Source organism: Squalius cephalus (genome assembly GCF_949319135.1).
Source record: "Squalius cephalus genome assembly, chromosome: 12".
Classification (NCBI taxonomy): Eukaryota; Metazoa; Chordata; class Actinopteri; order Cypriniformes; family Leuciscidae; genus Squalius; species Squalius cephalus.
The window spans coordinates 1,212,055-1,237,564 of record NC_137133.1 but is presented as its reverse complement, the minus strand read 5'-3'; the positions used below and the strand labels follow the sequence as shown (position 1 = coordinate 1,237,564).

At 40.5% G+C, this 25,510-nt stretch overlaps 1 protein-coding gene across 1 annotated transcript; it reads left to right on the top strand.

Moving 5' to 3' along the window:
• The first annotated feature begins 8,406 nt into the window (after positions 1-8,406).
• On the top strand, positions 8,407-20,000 carry tmem200a (transmembrane protein 200A). Its single transcript, XM_079887581.1, has 2 exons — positions 8,407-8,996; positions 17,999-20,000. The coding sequence occupies exon 2, from the start codon at positions 18,017-18,019 to the stop codon at positions 19,508-19,510; it is 1,494 nt and encodes a 497-aa protein (XP_079743707.1). The 5' UTR covers positions 8,407-8,996; positions 17,999-18,016; the 3' UTR covers positions 19,511-20,000.
• Positions 20,001-25,510: the final 5,510 nt, after the last annotated feature.

Below are 25,510 nucleotides of genomic sequence, written 5' to 3'. Positions count from 1 at the left end.
TAAACCTTTATGCTGAAGAGAAAATCCAACGCAACTTTGAGGGGACCAAGTCAAACATGATTATGTATTTCTGCTCAGCTAACAACACTGGACATCAACCACACGGCATAGGCTAATAACTTTTTCATATACTGTGTACTTTCTATAACAATTCTATCTAATAACATGTTAGACAGATCGCTAACTAATGAACACAGAGAATGCGAGCATTGTTTGCTCTGTCGTTCTCAGCGCCATCAAAATAAAGGTCGCCGTGCTTGCGTCACTCCCTTACCCCTCCTACCAGTTCCTATGGCCACTTGGCCAGTGCGAACGCAAACAGCAAAACCGAGTTTGGGGGAGAGTAGTTCATAGAACTGTTTAGAAGTGGACAGTTCCTATAACTAAGTTCCTGTAACTACTTGGTCGGAAAGCGGCTACAGACCAGGAGAAACCGAGTCTAAAGTCAGTGGCGCGTTGCGCATGTTATTCAGAGCCTATTTTAAGGGCGCATGCTTGGCCATAATGTAGCGTGAGCACAACACACACACACTTTGCTTCTCTCATCTACACAGAAGCAGCAGTTTTCATTTTTAGAAAATCATACATTATTACAAGGAAAAATATTACCACACGAGGGAAATCATTGTTGTGTCCATGAAGATGTGAAGAAATAGGCATAAATCTAGCTTACACATTTACCCAAATTATCATACGCCTGTTTAACCGAAGCTAATCTGGGTGTGTTTCTCCATCCCCAATGTCACTTCTCTGTGTTTTACGGCCCTGACGAGAACGCCGGTCTCCTCGGCTGTGAACCGCTCCTGGCAAATCCGCCATTATAATAGCAATCCGCCATGGAACAAGCGCGCCTGCTCTTAAAGGGAATGTGAGATGACGCTCTGATTGGTTTATTTCACGTTACGCCTAAACCACACCTATGAGTAATGAAGCGACTTCAGACCAACACATTTTAGATTTGCGTCGGGCGCAAGAGTCATTTATCCCGCCGGTATAATAGCAACAGCGCCCGAGACCCGCCCACAAAGTTACTTGCGTTTCGCGCTTGATACTTGAGTTTCAGATCGTTAAAATTGGGCCCATAGTGTGTTTCAGGTAGTGTGAAACAGAATCTTTCTCCATTAATGGCCATTAAAAAGTAGGTGAATATTCTGACCAAAACGTTTTTTTTTGTTTGTTTGTTTTTTGTTGCTATCAACATATAAATCATCCCTATTTCATAGATGCTTCAGGAGCACCCAAATTAATAACAGCATGACATATTGATGATTGTTGTAGTTCTTGGAGTGATTAGTCACATCTGGCAGATGAGCAAAGAGATGCGAACGGATCCTTCACTCCAGGTATATGGAAAAGACAGCAATTGTCTTAAAGCATATTAAAAACACCACATAGACATATAAATAACATTAAAAGCTGGATTTTCACCACAGGGGGACTTTAAAGGCTTTTTGGGGAATAAAAAAACTGGATCTTCTATGGCATCGCTGTGAGAGAAAAAAAAAAAAAAAAGCTTTATTTTCAACCGTGTAAAGAGCTATAGTTATGATTATAGTAATCGTCCTTGGAGTGAACAGCCCCTTATACTCTGTGTGTATACTGTACTCACCTGAAACCACATGAACACAGCAGGAATATGTATTACACTACACAAGCTCCCAGCTGCCTACGCTCTGCTTGAATAAAACATTCATCAGACTATGAGATCTTGTTCATGAGCAGAATTCAGCGATGCCTTCATGGATGCCAAAATACTAATGTCAAACTCCTGTTTATTCCATCTAGTTTAAGGGTAGGGACACCGGGCCTGTGCTGAAAAGCAAAGAAAAATCATCCCGGATGTGCAGTTTTCCTCCTGGGATAGCAGGCATGTACTAATGTTTGAAGAGAGGACAAAACATGTCATTTTAACGGCATTAAACCGCGAGATCTGCTCCAGTCAGCAGGTTTATTAGATGCACGTCTCCCTCTCAAAGACTGTATAACAATCCTTTATTTTCTAAACCGCTCATTGTTTCCCTGTGTCAATCAAATAAAGGTGAGCTAGAGAAGAGAGTGGCAGGAAGACATACACACACACACACACACACACACAGGCAATAACAGTCATTCGTAGTTGAAATTTGAACTGTTAATGGTCGGAGCCGAAAGCCTCATGGGTATTTCACTTTGCTGACTGTCAATTCTCTGTACTGTCTGTCCCAATCCCGTATGTCACCGTTTCCGGGTCCAAACGCTCCTTTAGATCCCAAAAGCAAGCAATGAGTGTTGCTAATATACAGTGCCTATAGAAAATCATCATAGTCCTGTGAAATAGTCACAGCCTGAAATCAAAGCTTTTCCAGCTTTATTTACAAATTTTGCCTTACAACATCAAACTAATGAAAGAAAAAGTCAACAGTTTTGAAAGTTAATAGAAAACTGAAAAAGAATAACCGCATTGTAAAAGTCATCTGATTTAATACTTCGAAGAGCCACCTTTTGCTTTGATTGCAGCCATTGATCTTTTTGTATATGTCTGTCGCTTTGCACATCTAGATTGGGGAATATTTGTCCATTCTTCCTTGCAGAATTGCTCAAGTTGAGTCTAATTCTGAGGTGAGCAGATATGGACTGCTCTCTTCAAGTCTTCAAGACAGATTTTCTATCAGATTTAAGTCCGTGCTTGGCCACTCAAGGACATTCACCTTCCTATCCTGAAGCCATTGCGTTGTTCTTTTGGCGGTGTGTTTAGGATCATTGTCGTGTTGGAAGCTGAATGACCTGCACATCTTCAGCCGTCCAGCAGAGGGACACAGGTTTTCCTCAAGAATCTGGATGTACTTGGCAGCATCTATTTTCCCTTAAAGGGGTGGTTGAATATGATTTCACTTTTCTAACTTTAGTTAGTGTGTAATGTTGTTGTTTGAGCATAAACAACATCTGCAAAGTTACAACGCTCAAAGTTCAAAGCAAAGGGAGAGATTTGCTTTTAAAGAAATCGCTTTTTTAACGACTACAACAAACAACACGAGCTTCCTCCCGGGTTAGTGACCTCACAAACCCTAATATTTACATAAACCCCGCCCCCGGGAACATGATTTATAGATTATCAAGACAGAATATGCTAATCAGTGACTAGAAGATAAGCTTCATAAATTCACCAACTAACCATTCAGAAATGTCCTGTTGCTTCTACATGTTGTCACTTCTTCTTGAGTCTCTCCATCATTGTCTGACTCCGGTTTGAACATAAAAGGCTAAAAGTTTTTGAAATTTCCAGTGCATGTGTGTGTGAGGTAAAATTAGCTCTTGAAGCTCCGCCCCCTGTGCCGGGAGCAGCAGCTCATTTGCATTTAAAGGGACAGACACAAAACGGTGCGTTTTTGCTCACCCTCAAAAAGTGACAATTTTAACATGCTATATTAAAATATCTGTGGGGTATTTTGAGCTAAAACTTCACACACACTCTGGGGACATCAGAGACTTATTTTACATCTTGTGAAAAGCGCATTATACCACCCCTTTAATTTCTGACCAATCGCCCAGTCCCCGCTAAAGAGAAACGCCCCCACAACATAACATGCTTCACAGTGGGTATGGTGTGTTTTGGGTGGTGTGCTGTGTTTGGAGTTCAGTGCAAAAAGGTCAGTTTTGGTCTCATCAGACAATCACACCTTTTGCCAGATTCTTACAGGTGTGTTTTTGCATAGCGCAAACAAGACTGAGTGTGGCACTTTTCAGGAAAGGCTACTAAATAATTACTAATTACTACATTAACGTGTCTGTGAATGTTACTCTTATTTTACTCTCAACATGGTCATTAAATGCATCACTTACACAAACACTTAACTCAGTTGTTACCTATAGTCACCATGCTGGAGCTACTAGTGATCTGGACCATTATTTTAAAGTGAAAAACATATTTTCCACTTTAATATAATGGTCCAGATCACTAGTAGTCCTTGAAGAGTGACTAGGTACCACTTGAGTAATTAATGATACATTTTATGACTATATTCAGAGAAAAAATTATGACTGATTACGACTCAGACACACGAATATGTTCTTTATAATTTGTCAGTTCGTTAATAGTTCTTAATAAGGCTAATCTCATTAACTAATTATTGATTACCTAATAAGGAACTATCTCCTGTCAATTTTATATTACTTACTGATTAGTTAAGCTTGTTTCTATAGTTAATAGTAGCTGAAGTGTTAATGTAGTAGGCTACTACTCCTTAGTCCTGCGTTACGTAAGGGATAATCCACGGCTAGCCATGCATTAAAGAATTTTAATGCACGACGTAGAGGCGAAGAACCACCCGACGCGAAGCGGAGGGTGGTTGCCTCTACGAAGTGCATTAAAATTCTTTAATGCATGGCTAGCCGTGGATTATCCCGCTTATACCTTGGTTATTTGCCAAGTTAAAAATAAGTTAAAGCTGTAACTGATGTTTACAGTGTAATTTTTTAACAGACGTGTAAAAATGACGGTTATTTCTTAAGTTTAGGCTCGTCAGTTCTTGCACTCCGTCCGCTTTAAATAAAGTAGAGCCATCGGATTGCTTTTATTTGAATGAATTCACATTTATTTAAATTCATTATTAAAAGAGAGAGACAGAGAACTGAAGGAGAAGGAACAGAGAGAGAGAGAGAGAGAGAGATGCGTGCACGAGTTAACGTTACATGTGTGCGTCCATCTCTTCTTTAAAGTCTAGCAGCTACAGTCCCCTCGTTGCTTAAGCCTACCTAAACGTTTTCATATGCGTCTCTCACTCTGCTTGCAAGTGTATCTGTGTTACTATGGTTACCAATGTAGCGGATTAATTTCGAACTGTAATCAAACTGACTGGAACTACCTGTGCATTAAACGGTTTTACTGCACACCTTCCAGCCAATCAGAATCGAGTATTTAAACAGCCCATGGTATAATTATTAATGACGGACCATTATTCTGAAGTGTTACCGCTTGTGAGATAGTTGACACGTACATCAGTGTCCTTCAAAGTCCTTTAAAGTTGCCTTTGGCCTCTTGATAGCTTCTCTTATCAATATCCTCCTGGCTCAGTCATCCAGTTTGGACAAACGGCCTGATAGGCAATGTGTTGGTGGTGCCATACGCTTTCCACTTCCTAATGATGCTCTGAACAGTCCTCAGAGATAAAGCCTTCGAAGTGTTTTTGTAGCCTACTCCCAACTTGTGCCTTTCTTCAACTTTATCCCAGAGGCCTTTTGAAAACACTCTCCCAACCATGGTGAATTCCTTGCAGTTCAATCTTCAAGAAACAGCTGGTTTTATTCTGAAGTAATCAAAACCACTACAGTTGATGTCAGGTGGGGTCATTAGCCTGGCGTTTGATCTGGAAGTTGATTGGTTGCACCTGAGCAAGTTTATAATGGTATTAGGGTACGTCTACACGACAACAATATACTTAAAACGGAGTCTTTTTTCCTTTGAGTTTCCCGCGTACAGACGACACCATTGTCAAAACGATCCCGTTCAGACGGATCCGCGAAAACGACTAAAAACGGTGTTTTCTGCTGCCAGGCCACTAGATGGCGCTGAAACACTACAGACTGAACACGTTCGCATGTGTATGATGTCATCGTCTTCAGAGATTTGCGTTTTTGTTGTTTACACGGAGACCGTTTTCAGGCACCCAAAACGCCGTTTTTGTGTAAACGAACAGCCAAAACACGTAAAAGTTTTACGTTTTTACCGTTGAAAAGGGTTTTGTGTAAACTTACCATACTTTACCAAACTAGGTATTTCACTAATTAATTTGTAATAATCCTACAGAATGTTTTAAAATGCTATTTTTACTTTGATTATGAGGATTATAATGTGTAGCCTACAAACAACTCATAAAAGTTGTACATAATTTATTTTATTTTCCAGGGTGTAAAGTGACAAAAGGTGAAGATTTTCACAGGATATGATGACTTCCTATAGACACTGTACACTCGAGTGCGGAGTGATCCTAACTTTTATCTCCAGAGTGAAATCTCATACAGCCAGACAGGGATTCATTCCCATAAACGGCTGGCGAGATACGCCACAATTTAACAAGCAGATAACAAACATCAAAACATAAATTTTAAAAAGCTGTTAATGAAGTAGAGACATATTTGATCACCACAAAAGGGTGTAAAATAAAGACATTTTAAGAGAAAATAGCACGTCATTAAAGCCCTTGTTAGAGAGTGAGAGACAGAAAGAGCGAGGAGAGAGATTGTATATTCATGTGTGTGTGTGTGTGTGTGTGTGTCTGTGTGTGTGTGTGTGTGTGTGAGAGAGAAAAAGCCTTGGGAACTCAGCTATGCACAGCATAAACACAGGAAACCACACAGATGCCGACATCTGTAGGCTTTTAGATAAAGGATTTTAGTATGTTAACTCTTTAACCGCCATGTGCAGGAGAAAACACTTCCCAAGAAAAGTTTAAATTTAAAGTTTAAATTTTACTAAAAATAAAGAAATAGTAATGAATCTAAATATAAGTCAGTAATTGAATTTCTCAAAGATTAAAAGAAAGAAGTGAATGTGTGAGTGTTCCTGCACCAGACTCCTCTGATCTCTTAAAGGGATAGTTCATCCAAAAATGAAAATGATCTCATGATTTACTCTCCCTCAAGCCATCCTAGGTGTATATGACATTCTGCTTTCAGACGAACACAATCAGATTATATCAATAAATGTCCTAGCTCTTCTAAGCTTTATTATGGGAATGAATGGAGGACAAGATTTTGAAACCCAAAAAAGTGCATCCATCCATCATAAAAGTAATCCATACGACTCCAGGGGGTTAATAAAGGCCTTCTGAAGCGAAGCAATGCGTTTGTTTAAGAAAAATACCCCTATTTATAACTTTATAAACTATAATAACTAGCTTTGTGTTCGTCTGAAAGAAGAAAGTCCTATGGCTTGAGGGTGAGTAAATCATGGGATAATTTTATTTTTTGGGTGAACTATCCCTTTAACATTTAATTTGAACAATCCCTTTTTGTCTCAAATAGCAGAAAATACAAAAATAAATATAAGATATTTCAGTTTATATTTCTTCTTTCTCTCTGTTTTGGCCTTCTGTGTACACCGAGATGCCTTTATTGTCCTGCAAAAACTGAGCTTTTTGAAAACACTCTCCCAAATGGATCAAATTTAAAATGCAGTTTTCGCGTTGAAGTGTGGACTGTGAAAACGAGGTATTTGAAAACGATTAGACATTGTTTAGTCATGTGACGCATATTGAACCCATAATATCTGATGTTTATACCGAGTATTGCGCCTGTTAATGTGCTATTCACTTTCACACTGTTGCTAAAGATATGTTCCCTTTCAGTCGAATGGGGTTTCGCTTAGAAAGCAATCACCTTCGAGTTCTTACAAAACAAGACAATGGCATGGAATTCTCACGTGATCTTTTGGAAAAGCTTGAAAACGCAAGTGTGGACGAAGAGCGTTTTCAAATGAAAAGGCCGTTTTCAAATGTAATCCGTTTTAATGTAGACATAGCCTTAGGCTAATAGGAAAATGTTCAACATTAGAATAACATTATAGTGATCATGAAAAGGAAGTTGCGCTGGTCTCCTATTGTGCCGTCTATGCGAGTGAAAAGCTTCTGGAACAAGAGCTAATGTAGGGCGGGGCTTAATTTAATCCGTGGGGAATTGATTGGATGGTTAAATGGTTGTGGTTTGCTATTGGTGGACCTCATGTGATTGACAGGTTGCCCCGCCCTCGTCATCAAAGAAGAGATGTTGCAAGAGGGAGGGGAAGTTATTCTGATTCAAGATTATTATGAGACACATGACTTTAAAACAATAATGATGTGCACAGATAAATCATTTAGAATCCTGCGATATTTCGTTTTAGAAAAAAAAATGCATTGTCTATTTTGATTTCATTGTGCATGGGGTAATTTGCAGTAAATTGAATATGAGTTGTTGGACCCAAATAGTGGCGTGTAATTGATTCGGCTCATGTCATCAAAATCTCACTCCAGCTTAAAGTTAGCAGCCCTGTCACTGTCTGCACAGTCTCTCAGCTTCAGACGTCACGCCCACACTCCGCTCACTGAACGTGTTGAAAGTCTGGCTGCGCGAGAATACTGTCTATATTTCAAATGCACAAAGTGCATCTTCTTTAATAAGAGATGCACACATTGTAATGACAGCAGCTGTGGTTGTTTAAACACCCTTCACGTGTATCCTAGGCTACAGAAATATTTACATCCAAGAAATGATCGTGTCGGTGTTAGTTTGGTGTAACATACTGTGTTTGTTAGTTGTTGTTTTTTTTCAATCCCACGCAAATTATTAAAATTCGCACTCTCTCTCTCTTTCTCTCTCTCCCTCTGTCAGTGTGCGTCATCTGGAATGGCGTCACGTGGGAGTACAAAAGCCAACGCTCGCGCTCTTCCCCTTACAAACGATTCGCTCCTCGAGACTGCGCCTCTGATGAGATACTTCACGAAGAACACTAGCGTTTATTATTTACTAAAATAATGCAACCAAATATGAGTGACTTTTATCGACACGAACTCGTCTGTTTGATAGGAGTATTCAAACATCTGAGTGAAATCACGGATATCACGCTCGCCTTTGAACTGTTTATTGTGGATTTATAGACGAGGAAAGACGTTCGACTGGGGAGCTGAAAGAAAAAAGGAAGGAGAGAAAGAAAGACGAACTTATTTCGTTTTTAGATATTCTCATTCAGACCGCATTTTTTTGCTTAAGAACCGTGAAGTTTGTCTCGAGCGCGTATCCAGCTGCTGGCGCGCGCTGGGCTGAGATGGAGAGGACGCGCGCGCTCAGATGGAAGTTTTCTCTCCAAACATCCAAACAGAGAGAATCCGATGGACTGAATAATGAAACTACAAAAAAACAGCTTTTAAAGCAAAGTATTAGTTAAATTATCCTCTTCGGTGGAGTGGAAATATGATGGTGATGATCGTGAGATCTACTTATGCGTAATGGACACATAACATCAGGAGGAGGATCTCAGCATACAGGTGTGTATTATTGGTCAGTAAACATAAGTGTCGGGGTTTATTACTGAATAGTAAATCAGTACAAATATATGGATCTGGTGGTCGTTTTTGGGGTCGTTTTTTATGGATGTTTTATGATAATGTTCGTCATTACGCTTAGACTTCAAATGTATTTCTTCACGTCTCACAAGTATTTTCTGTATTAACATTTGAGTGGTTCTGTTTATGTGCATGATGCGCTAAAGGAAATGTTCAGCAGGTTTGTTAAAGGTTAGTATCTATCCATCAGACAGATGAGCAGATGAACACAAGACCAGTATTGGAGAGCATATGATCATTGGGCTGGAGAGGACTTTATTACTTCTGCCACCCACACACACACACACTCTCTCTCTCTCTCTCTCTCTCTCTCTCTCACACACACACACACACACACACACACACACACACACACACACACACAAAACACACTCTCTCTCTCTCTCTCACACACACACTCACTCACACACACACACATACACACACAAACACACACACACACACACACACACTCAAAACACACTCTCACACACTCTTCTCTCTCTCTCTCTCTCTCTCTCTCACACACACACACACACACACACACACACACACTTTCTCTCTCACACACACCCACTTATCTGTTTATGAACAACAGATGATCGTGGGTAGTCATATATTCATACATAAATCTAGGCACCATCAAGAAAATCTCTCAATATATTATTGATTCTACCTCACAACAAAATTCTAAAAGAAAAATATACACTTACAGTATAATTATGCATTACACATATACAGCGCCGCCAATTAAGCAAAACAAAACGAATGAGCCGCCGCTGTAATGGGGCGTTAAAAAAAAAAGAAAAAATAATAATAATAAAAATGATGTATGAGTATGAGATGTATCGGCCCAAAAAGCACGTCGGCCCACCGGGAAAATGCCCGGTTATGCCCGATGGCCAGTCCAGCCCTGGTTCCTTTCACCCTTTACAGTGAGACTGTTGGATAACACTGGGAAAGCTTGCCTATTCCAGTTTTGGAAAGGGATGCTGCGAAGGCCACATCCTTCTGCTGTCCTCCATAGCAGACAAAGAGCTGTTGCAAAGCCCTGAAACTTTGTGTGTGGTCCACGTACAACACAGGGCGCGAACGGGACACAGGTAACGAACGGGGCAGCGCTTGCTAGTTCACCACCTGGTCCCTGAAAGGATTGGTGAGAACTTTGGGCACGTATCCAGGTCTCGGGGTGACGTGAGAGTTAGCCGGCCTGAACTCCAGGCAATTAATAGAAGTGAGTGCAGCCAGGAGTGCTATCTTAAGGGAAAGGATTTTAATCTCCACTGACTGCAGAGGCTCAATGGGTGCTCTCTGTAAGTGCATCAGGACCACGGAGAGGTCCCAAGAGGGAATGAGGGATGGCAGAGGGGGATTCAACCTCCTGGCGCTTCTCAGGAACCTGACTACCAAGTCGTGTTTCCCTACAGACTTGCCTCGTAGAGGGAGCTCTTGCTGAAGTGATAGTGTCTACTACTGCTCGGGGTAGGTCCTCCGCATGCCATCCAGAGACTCCACTTGGAGGTTCTAGAGATCTGGACGCGGGTGGCAGATGCTGCCCCGTCCCTGAGAAAGCAGGTCCTTCCTCGGTGGATTACGCCAGGGAGGGGCTGTCGAGAGGAGCATGAGTTCTGGGAACCAGGTCCGTGTAAGCCAGTAAGACGCAACCATCAAGACCTGCTCCTTGTCCTCCTTGACACCTTGCACAGGGTCTATGCGAGTAGGCTCAGGGGGGAAACACATATTTGCGTAGGCGCGGGGGTCAGCTGTGTGCCAGTGCATCTGTGCTGGGGGTCGCCCCTGAGTGAGTCCAAAGTGGTCCCATATCAGCTGGACTGTCCGGTGGTGGAGTCGCCACTCTTCCCTGGCTCGTTGGCTGCACGATTGAGGTCGCCTGGGATGTGAAATGCATAAAGCAACCTGAGTCACTTCTGACTCCAAGGCGCAAGAGTCAACCCACTGTCAACCCACACTTCTTGTAACCCAGAGATTGAGGAATTTGCTCATTTGCTGAGATTTTGGGTACCACTGGCTGTGGTGGAACAGAAACAGACTGAAACAAAAGATTCTCCGCCCGGCCCTCCACCGGGTGATTTTGATTTGATTTATTTAATTATATCGAAAATGCCTTACACATTAAACAAAAAGGCATCAAATACAATCGAGGATAAAAACACAATAAAGTCCAGGACTTATTTCCATTGTGGTCCTCAACACAGAACATCAGGACAAGACACTTACAGATTGTGTGATAATCAATGACATAACATAAAAACATTTTTCTTAAATAAATACAAATAAAAACGGTAACTGGCCCCTGGTTCTGTTCCGCTACCGTCTCTAGTAACCAGTCCTTGATTCTCTTTTTAAAAGAGTTCATGCTGGAAATGACTTTAATTTGCCGGTCTAACTTGTTCCACTAAACTGCCCCTATATAGGCAAAGGTTTCTTTCCCTAACACTGTCTTAAATGTATAAGGACAGAGGTCTGATATGCTGCCACAAGTGTAAATATTATTATATATATATATATATATTATATCTAGGCTAGAGAAATGTCTGTTTCAGGGTTCAGTGCACAGTCTCTTTGGTCTAAATGTCTACGCTTTCCTTATTTAAAACAGTTTTTAGCATGAAACAGTTTTTAGCATGAAAATTTTAGCATGTCTAAGCATACCGATCTCGCACTGTGGCGAGATCGGTATGCTTAGGCATGGCCCTGAGATGGCCCTTTACGAAACTACTCAAATGTCACATTACTACAACAAGTCCAAACCAAGAACTCACTGGCAATTAGTATGCTGAATGCGATTTTCGTTTTCAGTGCAATCATTTTGTACAGCTCTGTCTTATTTTCATCACTTTCTTGTGGTATAGCTTGACAAGAAGCCTGCTTTTATAGCATTTCGTGGAAAACTGCTTCTCATTACAAAACTGGTGAAATGCTATAGCCTTATATTCACGAAAATGTTATACATTTTAAAATAAACTGAATTTGGTGCACTTTAAAAGCGATCCAAAATCAGAGCGCATGCAAAGTGTTTACTGAGTCACTCAAAACACGTTATTGTGAGGTTTATTGTCACTTTACAACACACAGCACAGCTTCATTGGGTGAAAACCGTTTCATGCTGGGTTTGAATGTGATAGACCAATGTAAATGCTAAATTAAACTGGTTTGATTAGGGTTTGATTAAACTCTGCAGGACGGTAGATCACCAGGAGACCTATGTTTCAAAATATTGATTTCTGACCATGATTAAGATGCATTTTGACAAATGCACAACTATGACAGATTCACAATATTTCACCTGACCAGCAGAGGAATTTATGGAGTTCATTCATCTTTATACTCTTTTAAACTGTAAAGTGTCATATTTTTCTTTCATATTTGCATGCTGGAAAAACACATGCTGCTCCTGTGGCGCTGGCGCTGAAACATGCATTAAAAGCAACAGAGAGTAATGCCACCTTGCAGGAATGTGGAATTAAAATGTGAACTTTGACACTCAAATGTAGAAGATGGAAGGATGATTTTCCCGTTTTTTGTTAGATGTTGATACATTTAAATTATTATTTAAAATCTTTGGGAATTTGGTTTAATTTTCTTGTCAACTAAATTAGTAAAAAATAAAAATAGTTAAAAATTAACATTAATTAGATGTTTTATATTACAGTATGCATTTTTGAAGCTGTGCTGTGTGTTGTAAAGGGAAGACGTGGCTCATAATAAAGTGTTTTGAGTGACACTTTAAACTTTGCAGGTGCTTTAAAAATGCACCAAATTTTATTTTAAAATGAATAATTTTAAAAGACTAACCCTTTTGTTAACAGCTAGATTTGTGGTTTTCAATAGACAGTACAAGACTGGATTATATCTTTTCGATGCACCCTCTTGTGGAGGGTTGATTTACAAACCGGGTGTTCGCTGACCTACTGCAATAGCCAGGATTTCGATGGGGGGAGTGGACGGGATGAGGAGGAGGGAGGGTCGAGCTAGCCTCCGTTTTGTTTGACAATACTTTGAACGTCAACAAGAAGTGACGTCACCCAACATCACTTAGAGCACCTTTAAAGAGATATGGATGAGATTAGGAGGAGAAACGGGTCGACAGACTCGACATTAGAAACAGTGACGAGTAAAGGAGATTACACTGGTGCCATGCACCAACATAACTTGCACATTTTTCAAACTACACATCCTCAGCATGATTATGACCACTGTTTTGTTTTACTAACACTTTCATATTAAATCTAAAAGGGGGTCTATTAGACCGTGGCTCAACGGCTCTGGTCGAACTGTGATATAAACTAAACGCTATTGGCTACTTTTAAAAAGGGGTGGAGCTGTTTGATACTGTTTGACTCCAAAATATTGGTCTTACCCCATACTTATTGGAGGTTACTGTGGAGAAGAGGATAAGGTTGAAACTAAAAATTGTCTTGCTTTTTGAAGGCCATCCACTACACAATTTTTTTTAAAGGACTCAGAAGCTCTTTCAGTGAGCGATTGGTAATGCCTCGATGCCTAATGTCAGATATTTCAACAAACACTGTTAATTGTTAAACATTATTTTTACAGTTTTTGTATTCTGCACTTTTGAATTGCGAAACTGAATCTTTTACTAATCAAGTCTCACTGGTTCTTAATCAGGTTTTAATTGTCTCTTAATGCAGAATTATTTATCTGTCTGTTAGTTGTGTGTTGTGTTTGTTGGCTGTATGGTCTAAGTTGGTGGCAAACCAGTTTCCCTATCGGGACAGTTTTTCTAATCTAATTCTAATCTAATCTAATAGGCCCCGCCCTGTCTTTAATCAAAACACATGTTGTGAGCACTCATTGTTATACAAGGTGAAATGAGAAAAGTGGAATAATAAGATATGACCAGACTCCATGTATTTATTTCCGGTGTATTACATGAAGTTATACTTGTATGAGATATATATTTTTTATATAAGATAAAATAAAGGTACTGCATGAAATCCATCGTAATTCAGTAAATCTGAAGCGTGTGTGTGTGTGTGTGTGTGTGTGTGTGTGTGTGTGTGTGTAAATCTGTGGAGAGCAGGATTTCAGCAAAAACTGTTGCTTGGGTGTAACATCTCCTACCAAAATCGAGTTTCAGATCAACTAGTGGGATGTTGCCTGTTGTTAGCACTTCGTGAAATGCTCCTAAACTAGCTTTCTTGTATCACAGTTCCCTTCTAGCTTTACTGAAAACCAATGGCTAAAATAAAATATCGATAAAGAGATAACAAGTGATTGTGAATGTCTTTTGGATCACATGTTTGATGATTAGATGTTTGAAGCTGCTGATAAACTCACAGGCGATTAGAAACGGCTCATTGAGAGTTAAGCATTCTTTAGAGGAAAGTACCCGTTTCCAGACTGTAGCCGACAACAGAAGACTGTTGGCTATATGATCACATAATGTGTGCTTTTGTTCTAATATTTGCTTATATAATCTCCACCTCTTCTATCCCCAAGCTTCCAACTCTGTTAACATTTTATTTTCACAGCTTTGTTGCCTTTTAGCAGAATAACTTTGTGTGTGTATTGCACCACTCGCCTTGTGTCGTACACAATCATTGACTTCACAAGCGTCATGCTCTTGAATTATAACTATAACACCATACTAGGACCAGCTGATTACATGGCCTTGGGCACCAGCTGTTTAGTGCTGATTAAAATGAATTTGCATATAATTAGATGTGAAGATAATAAAGATTAAAATACAGTGAAAATGTAATGCGAACAATGGAGATGAAAATCCCAATGGAAGTAGTCAAATACAACGTTTTATCTTTGTCTTGTCTCCTCCCTAATGATTTTATAGTGGACTGACCATTTGATTTTTGTGTAAATTCATCAAGTCATAAATTTATTAGAAGAGGTTGGAAGACATCCCTCTGTTCTCAACCTTCCACCCTTTTCTCTCTCTGCCCCCCGCCACAGATATTTGATGAGTTAGAGTCAACATCAGAAGAGAAAAACACCACCAATATCTCTTCCTAAACTCAGAGTGAGTGGGTGTGCTCAGAGGGATCACCTTCAACCGAGGGGATCTTATTTGTTCTGTGTGTTTTGACATTAAGCCATCACTTTAGTCATCAATTGCTCTGACTGACTGAAAGATGAACACTAGACAAAAGCTTACCTCTTATGCCTGTTAACTCTTTTTTATTTGATGGAATATGAAAGATAGAGACATGCAGACAAAAAAGAATGTAATTATTTTTCAGCAATACAAATATAAATATGTAACAGCATAGCCTGAATATTTTTTTACTATCTACAGGCACAGGTGGCTATTGGCACTGCATGAAATAAGATCCCTTTGTGCTACAGATGTTAATGCTGTATTAAAGAAAGATACTTGTAGATACAAAACTTTGAAACCAACCAGAGGTAAATCAGATATATGACAATGTTCTTACAGGGAAGGCCAAAACATTTCTAATGTCTGCTGGTTTTTGTTAATGCCCATCCACAACAAGAAAGATAACTATAACTATACCCATAAATAACCCATAGATAGCCGTAGATAACCCATAGATAGCCGTAGATAACCCATAGATAGCCGTAGATAACCCATAAAAGATTTACGTTATTTAAAAAATCCACCTCGTTATATACATATTTTGCACATCGTGGGCACCATTTTAGGTGCGCAGTGCATTCTGTGTCGTTGACATCAAATGGTTGCACTCTGTGAGCTACTGGCGCTACCTGTTGCTATTTTTACCGCAACACAACTCGGAATATAAAATAGTGATACGATGCCACATTGTACGGCTATTGGTTGTAATTTTAATCTTAGTCTGTAGTCTCCCTAAATCCAGTAGCCAAGCCTCCACCCTGGCTCCTTCCACCTTAATCTCCACCCTGGCTCCTCCCACCTTAATCTCCACCCTGGCTCCTCCCACCTTAATCTCCACCCTGGCTCCTCCCACCTTAATCTCCACCCTGGCTCCTTATCTTTGCCCTGGCTCCTCCCACCTTAATCTCCACCATGGCTCCTCCCACCTTAATCTCCACCCTGGCTCCTCCCACCTTAATCTCAACCATGGCTCCTCCCACCTTAATCTCCGGCCTGGCTCCTCCCACCTTAATCTCAACCATGGTGGCTCCTCCCACCTTAATCTCCACCCTGGCTCCTCCCACCTTAATCTCCACCCTGGCTCCTCCCACCTTAATCTCAACCATGGCTCCTTCCACCTTAATCTCCACCCTGGCTCCTCCCACCTTAATCTCAACCCTGGCTCCTCCCACCTTAATCTCAACCATGGCTCCTCCCACCTTAATCTCAACCATGGCTCCTCCCACCTTAATCTCTGCCTTGACCCCTCTTGCCCTCTGTTCCTGCCCTTCATCCCCCACCTACGCCCCTCCCCGTCCTCCTCTGTTGGGCTTTGTGTTATTATTGAGACATGAGGATGCACCTTCTTGATGGATTGAGGAAGATTGAGGAGTTCAATCTTGATGGGGGGGGGGGGTATGTCAGGGTTATGTTCAGTTTTCCTGTGTTTTGTATGTTTCCTTTGTTCTAGTTTTCCGGCCAGTGTTAATTACAGTGTTTGTTGCCTTGCTTACTAATTCAGTTACACCTGAGGTTCATTTCATTGATTGTTTTTGTTGTGTGTCTAAACCCTGTATTCAGTTCTCGTTGTATTATACCCCGGTTGCTCTGTTCTTGTGCCCTGAGGTTTAGGTTTTTTAGTTCTTTGTTAAATAAAAACTTTATACTGCTGCACTTAGATCCTTTCCTCACCTTATATTTCAACTGGACTGTGACAGTTGAAGCACCTGTGTACATATTGTTAGGTGTTATTTATTGTGATTTAATTTAAGCATTTATGTTTTAATATTCATTTCAATGCATTTATAAATACTGTGATTTAAAGTGTCTCAATGACTATGAAATAAAATGTTTAATAAAAGACAATACAGAGCCCCGCTTGAGTAACCACTAACACTTGTCTCTCTCTCATTTATTGTTAAGTTAAGTGTTTCACTTCTTACAGTCCTCCCGACTGCCCAGGACCTGTAACATTTTTTGTTTTTGTTTTAAATTATTTTATTTATGTTACAAAAACTATACTTATACCCTGCAGAGAGGAGAGCAATGAGCCTCAGGGATGTGTATAAAACACTTTCACCATTCAAATGACAGTTACATTCACAATGGGAAACTTTAATTCACCATCTTTCTTAGCAATTATTAGGTCTCTCTTTGACCTAATAATTTAGCCTACAGTAACTTGTGAAATTACACATTGTTTTTGGTTTCATGCTAAACATCCTAGTTCACAGTTCATATAGGGATACTAAACATTTCAGTTTACTTGCTCTTTCCTCGCACTAAGATTGAGATTAGCCATGCTAGTAAATTGATACACAATATCTCTTAGATTTGACAAAATAATTTTTTGTTTAGTTTTTTTTTTTTGGTCAGCAGACTTGGTCACCCCTTGGCTGTCAAAATCACATTGCCAGACTTGTAAATATGCAGTCATTCTTGACTAATGCTTCAGTGTTTTATTTATAGAATCAAACTTTCAGAGAATGATTTTATCATTGATTTCAAACATTTGCATTTACAATGGTGGAGGGATCAAGACATGGAGAGATCTTCTTAAACAAAGCTCCATTATGCTATGATTTGTGTTACATTGTAATATTGATTCATTGTTCTATTTTTCTTGTGTATACATAATTATGCAGCTATCATGACTTTGTTTTGCTTGCTCTGTGTATAAAGCAAGACAAGGGTAGCATTTAAAAAACAATTGAAAAGATTCACAATAGCCCCAACAGTGCTTAAACCAGCATTCAGCAAACAAATTCCCTAACACCTAGAGATGGACTGAGATATCAAAGATAAGACGTCTGAATCAAGTGGGAAGCCTCGAGCTTACTTAAACTCTTGTTTATTTCTTTATTTGCAGGCTTGCATTGTCACAGCAATGATTGCCACGGGTGGGGTGATCACGGGGCTCGCAGCATTGAAAAGACAAGACTCCACCCGCTCTCAGTATCATCTGCCAATCCAGAGCCCAGGCCCTGCTCCTGAGAAGAAATGCACCAAGCGTAAACCTAGAGCTGATGTGGTGGTAGTGAGAGGGAAGATCAGACTGTATTCGGCCTCAGGATTCTTCCTGGTTTTGGGAGTGCTGATCCTCATGGCAGGCATTGCAATGGCTGTTCTTGGATACTGGCCTCATAAGGACCCCCAGAAGGCACCAGAAAGCAAGTTGTCCACGAACGATACGCAGGTTGGCCAAGAGCAGGTGGGCTCCATTGCGCAATTCTTGGAGAAGCACCTGCATTCCGAGAAGATGAAGATGTTGGGTCCTTTCACTATGGGAATTGGGATTTTTATCTTCATCTGTGCTAATGCTATCTTACATGAGAACAGGGATCGTGAGACAAAGATCATCCACATGAAGGACATGTACTCGACCGTCATAGACATTCACAGCCTGCGGATTAAGGAGCAGAAGTGGACGAATGGGGCCTACATGGGTCCCTACACAGACACAGAGATCCGTTCCTTCGGTCTGGATGGCCAGTTTGCCTCACGGCTCGCAGCAAACACTCTAATGTCCTTCTCCGGTCTGGATGGTGACGTCCGGTTCTCCCACAGGACCAGCTCGGCTGAGGACGACGAGGGTCTAATGAGTGAGGCCCGAGGTGGCTTTGGCCTGTTGTCGCCTACTTACAAGGACCGTTCTGAATGTATTTTTGGGTTCCATGATGAGGGTGGTCGTCGGTGGGAGGACAAGCGTGGCGCGCTCAAGAAATGCCAAACACGCTCCATCGTTTCCTCTTCCATCAGCGCCTTCACACTGCCCGTCATCAAACTCAACAACTGTGTCATTGATGAGCCTGACATCGATAGCATCACGGAGGACTTCGAGCAGAACAGGGTCCACTCCAGACCTCCGTCATTGGAGTCGTTAACAGTACCTGTTCCCTATGTCGCCAAAGCTTTCAAGCCTCCGGGCGCCCTGCTGCTCCGGAGCAACTCAGCCACCGAATCCCCTACCTCCACATCTTCCCATTCCTCACTGTCTCCTGGGTCCACCAGCGGTAGGTTCCTGTCACCTGGAGCTGCGCGTAAAGACTTCGGCTCCAATAGCTCCCTCCACGTTTTGTCAGCCCATTCCAAATCTCTGGATTTAGAGAGAGCGCCCACAATGCTGACTGTCCAGCCCGAACAGAGGAAACACCCTAGTTGGCCCAGATTGGACCGCAGTAATAGTAAAGGATACACTAAACTGGAGGACAAAGAGGACCCTATGGACAGGCTTTTAGTGCCCCCAGTGGCCGTGAAGAAGGACTACACTAAAAAGGAGAAGCTTCTTATGATCTCCAGGTCTCACAATAACTTGAGCTTTGAGCATGATGAATTTATGAGCAACTGTCTGAAGAGAGGCACCTCAGAGACCAGATTTTAAAACTGAGCTAGCGTCAAATGTCAGTCCATGGGCTTTTGGTCTCCACAGTCCAGCTGCAATATAGAAAACAGTTATTGAAAATTATTTTTTAAATCTACAGATAAAAATCACGAGGCCCTTGAACAGAAAGCGTAAGCAGTTGTGCTGCTTTTTTTGTTTTGTTCTTCACTGGATTTTCAAAATGATATTTCACCCAGAATTTGAGATACAAAAAGTGAGCCGTAATGCTAAATAAAAGTATGGGTAGAGCTAATAATGCAGTAAACAACAGTTTAGTGCAACTTGTTCAAATATGTTTGTATTGTTTTTGTTATCAATCAGACGGGATCTATTGTCTGTTTGAGTACTACAGTATGTGTGTTGTACCAGCACTGCTAGTTATTTTACTTTAAATAATTTATTGTTTAAAACACACACACTGATATTTTTGAAGAGAACTCATCAATGTATAATTTACCTGTTTCTCAGAATAAACACAACCTTTCCAGATAACGTCCTGTTTTGACTACTTTTATTTTAATGGTTTTGGTCCTTTTTGGAGCATCACTATGAACTGTGCCTGTATAAAACAGCTGTATGAAGATTTTGCTGACTTTCTTTTGCGATCTACTGGAAAATAAATGGCATGTAGGCATTACATTTCCGACACACGCTTTAGGTGTTTGGCCAATCACAGCACACTGGGTCAGCTGGCCAATCAGAGCACTCTGAGCTTTTCGGAAGGAATGGCTTTGTAGAAATCAGGGCCCGGTTCCCCGATAACGCTCACTCTTAGCGCGCTAAGAAGACTCGAAAGATATATCTTACCAAAGTTGTTTATGTTCCTAAGTGTGTTCCCCGAAGTGTCCCTTAGGAAGCTTCTTAACACGCTGCCTCTTACGTTCGGCGTTACAAAGGCGCTGTCCCAAGTGAAGGTGCTGAATTAGTTGGCATCGATTGCTCAGGAATCGATTTTCCACTTCACGCGAAGGTGCATTACGGCGTGAAGAAAGACAACACGTTCTATGCAAATGAAACATTCCTCAAATTATTCCAGTAACATTTATTTTAACATAGTTTAAGTTATCAGTAAAATATAGACTATTAATTAAATGATCAAATTGTCAGTAATACACTCACCTAAAGGATTATTAGGAACACCATACTAATATTGTGTTTGACCCCCTTTTGCCTTCAGAACTGCCTTAATTCTACGTGGCATTGATTCAACAAGGTGCTGAAAGCATTCTTTAGAAATGTTGGCCCATATTGATAGGATAGCATCTTGCAGTGGATGGAGATTTGTGGGATGCACATCCAGTGCACGAAGCTCCCGTTCCACCACATCCCAAAGATGCTCTATTGGGTTGAGATCTGGTGACTGTGGGGGCCATTTTAGTACAGTGAACTCATTGTCATGTTCAAGAAACCAATTTGAAATGATTCGAGCTTTGTGACATGGTGCATTATCCTGCTGGAAGTAGCCATTAGAGGATGGGTACATGGTGGTCATAAAGGGATGGACATGGTCAGAAACAATGCTCAGGTAGGCCGTGGCATTTAAACGATGCCCAATTGGCACTAAGGGGCCTAAAGTGTGCCAAGAAAACATCCCCCACACCATTACACCACCACCACCAGCCTGCACAGTGGTAACAAGGCATGATGGATCCATGTTCTCATTCTGTTTACGCCAAATTCTGACTCTACCATCTGAATGTCTCAACAGAAATCGAGACTCATCAGACCAGGCAACATTTTTCCAGTCTTCAACTGTCCAATTTTGGTGAGCTTGTGCAAATTGTAGCCTCTTTTTCCTATTTGTAGTGGAGATGAGTGGTACCCGGTGGGGTCTTCGGCTGTTGTAGCCCATCCGCCTCAAGGTTGTGCGTGTTGTGGCTTCACAAATGCTTTGCTGCATACCTCGGTTGTAACGAGTGGTTATTTCAGTCAAAGTTGCTCTTCTATCAGCTTGAATCAGTCGGCCCATTCTCCTCTGACCTCTAGCATCAACAAGGCATTTTCGCCCACAGGACTGCCGCATACTGGATGTTTTTCCCTTTTCACACCATTCTTTGTAAACCCTAGAAATGGTTGTGCGTGAAAATCCCAGTAGCTGAGCAGATTGTGAAATACTCAGACCGGCCCGTCTGGCACCAACAACCATGCCACGCTCAAAATTGCTTAAATCACCTTTCTTTCCCATTCTGACATTCAGTTTGGAGTTCAGGAGATTGTCTTGACCAGGACCACACCCCTAAATGCATTGAAGCAACTGCCATGTGATTGGTTGATTAGATAATTGCATTAATGAGAAATTGAACAAGTGTTCCTAATAATCCTTTAGGTGAGTGTATGTTCACACGATATGTTGTGACGGGTAGACGAACCGGGTATCCCTCGCTAATCATCCACCCTCCTTATCCCGTTGTGCCACTTGTGCCGCTTCTTGACATGGGTTTAACGACTTCTAAAAATTATGTAATACACTTTTATATTAATGGTAAGGTACTTTACAATCAGAATTGATTGGCAAGCAGCTGGAGTTACTTCTGTTTAATGCGGTATTGATTGCCATTGGTTAATGTTTTCAATAAAAAGCATCCTATCTACAATGAACAGAGAGAGAGAGTTAGATACAGAATATGGTGGGGACCACCAGGTCCAGCAGCTCCATAATGAGTTGTCTTGGGAGGCGAAATTTTTTTAATATAGCCACGTCAGGCAAAATGTCAAAAGGGCTTAAGTTTTGCCGAATAAAAAAATTGACATGGACTAAATGACTTGGATCGCTGCCATAGTTGGTCGCTTACTGGACACCACCATGCTTACTCATTTATAGATCTTAGCCATTTAGAGCCAAATTGTTTGCCAGATTTTAATTATCAAAAGTGATTGCCAATTTAAACGCTTTAATGACATTACGAAATGGCCTAGGCTAATTACCACCATATTAGTTCTGATACCAAATAAAGTCAACTTCATAAATAGGCCTGTATCCATTGCGAACATATTTTATTATGTTCGCAATCGGGAATCATGCCATAATGTTAAGAGAGAGGTTAAGGAATAGGTTAAGAACTACTTAGCGATAAGAACGTTTTGGGGAACCGGGCCCAGAGCATTTCAGACAGACTGAGAATAGAGGAGCTACAATAAAGTACAGTATGTGAAAAATAATGTGTTTTTTGAACTTCAAAGCATGATAAACGATTTTATTACACCCTATTAACAAACATTTTTAAATAATCAAAAACTTTTAAAACAGCATCATTTAACTAATTTTTTCACCCCACAATTTATCAGCATGTATGTTTCTTGGGAATTCAGTCTATGGCACTGCTATTGCTAGCGCCATGCAAGGAAATATAATTTATATTTTTACTTGTTGTGTTATGAAAGAAAATGAGCAAACTAAATTCTGAATATAGTATTTGATTAAATTGTATGTTACTAAAAACTCACATGTGGTTTAAACCTGTACCTTTTTATTTTTTAAGCAGTCCAACATTCAGTGTTGGTCATCCCGTACATCACTGCACATTTTTCTCCAAGACCTTGCTGTGAAAGGACCAGACAGCAACCCCCAAAATGCTTTGAATATTTGAGAAAAAACAAACAAAAACTTCCTTATTTTATTAGTCCTAAATTCCTTGCATGCTCATGTTTGCTGAGAGTAACAGGCCCGCTGTCAATGTGAAAGTGGCTGTGAGAAGAGCGAGCAGCTCTTGTGTGGTCATCTGGGGCAGATCTAGGAGGATCACTGAAAGTACTGCCAAATTCTGCTTCCAGTCAGATAAGATCCATCTGGAGTAATATGACCAGTCAGGGTGTGACTGACAATCCACTCCGTCCTGTTTCCATGGAAATCAAAGGATACTCCACATTACAGCTCATGTTTGGTAATAGGATACAGCCACACATATCCACATTTTGTTATTGCTTGTTGTTAGTGCATCAGAACATTACACACTTACTGTGGTGTTACAAGTTCACATTCAATGTTCTGCATGAATATTCAACAAACTCTTTGGAAACAGCTGTGATAACAACAAGGTTATTTTCAAGGATTCTACACTCTAACACCAACAGTACTGATATAGAGAAGTGTTGCCTAATCATGGTCCCGGAGCGACCCAGACAGTACACGTGTATTACGTGTCCCTTATTGGACACACCGAATTCAGACATCTAATAATGAGCAGGATTAGGGTTTTCCAGGACCAGCATTGGGAAACTCTGCACTAGAGCTCAGCTAATGCCCGCCATGCTGAATTACTGAATACATACGTTATATTCAAAGTACGAATATTACAAACACTTTGATTTTAACGCTTATTTCGAGTCTTTATTTTTATTGCGCCGTGTCAAATTTCGGCTAATTTGATATTGTATATCATGTATCATCAAACCATTAACAGCCAAATGTGACAGCAATTAAAATTAATAATGAGCTAATGAAAAAATGAATTCATTAGAATGTCATCCTTTGACGTTTTCTCTTTTAACTACTATAATTAGAGTTGTCTCTTGGAGAGAAGAACCTTTATTTGCCTGCGTGTCTCATTAAGGTCCTGTCTTACGGACACCTGCTGTGACTGGGGTTACAGAATCTCACCATAGCAACACAAGAACCCCTGCCAGTTAGCAAAGTGACGTCAAAGGCCCCTCACAATGGAAACACTGGACAACTTGGACATCTGGACAGACTCAGGGTTCATCACAGAGGAAACATTCTCATTTCATATCATTAATTCCTTGTAGCAATCCAGCATTTGTAATTCTATCTATAAACATTTGGTTGAGATATCTATACATATTGTACAAATATTTAGTCTGAATCTATTTGTGATGACTCTCAAAAAAAAAAAAAAATTTTCTCTAAAAAGTCTAAGCTATGAAAATGGACATAATATATTTCCTGAAAATGGTAAAAAGCTCTGATGTCAAAGCATTTAAAATAATGTTTTTTTGTGACATGGCACACTCTGTAACCTCACTAATTTAGTGGACTGACACAAACACACACACAAAAAAACAGTATTTCATGACAAAAATCAGTTACTTTAATGCATTTTCACACAGAAAGACATTCCAAGTTAGCACTTCACGCTAACACAACATGTCTGAGATCATACTTTTGTCCTGAATCATAATTAATATTTCAAATGCTGAAAATCCCCAAAACAGGAACAAGATCCAGGACAGGTCCAAATCCACTGAGAGTATAAATCCCTATCACGCCACCGTTTCAATATTTTATCACAGTGTAAATATTTCAAGCTGAAAGCACTCTTGTCTGAGGAAGTTTCTTATAAATTCTGAGCATATTATGCATGTACACGCACAAACATACTGTTACGTCCCCTTTGTGTTTAGGGGCAGTAGGGACGTAGCATTTAAAAAATGTACCAAGTTTCCAACGAGAACAAAAGAGCAAGAATGTAAGAGATTTGGTAAACTAATAAACAAACAAATAAAAAACAAAACTCTTCCCGGACTTCCTTACTAACCCAACACGGGAGAAAAAATGTTTAGCAGAGAAAATGGCACCCACCCAGAATGAGGCTACAACACATCAGCTTTGTTGACAGGACAGCAGGACAGCAGGACAGTGGCCCATCCCAGCGTTCAGAAGATGGCTGCTCTCCTGCCCTCCTATCCTACTAATTTAGCAGTCTCTTACAACATACAGAATTTAGTGCTTACCACAGCTATGCAGACGACACACAGCTCTACTTAGCCCTATCGCCTAACGATTACAGCCCCATTGACTCCCTGTGCCAATGCATTGATGAAGTCAAAAGTTGGATGTGTCAAAACTTTCTTCAGTTAAACATAGACAAAACTGAAGTCATTGCATTTGGAAACAAAGATGAAGTTCTCAAGGTGAATGCATACCTTCACTCTAGGTGTCAAACAACTAAAAATCAAGTTAGGAATCTTGGTGTGACACTAGAGTCAGACCTTAGTTTCAGTAGTCATGTCAAAGCAATAACTAAATCAGCATACTATCATCTG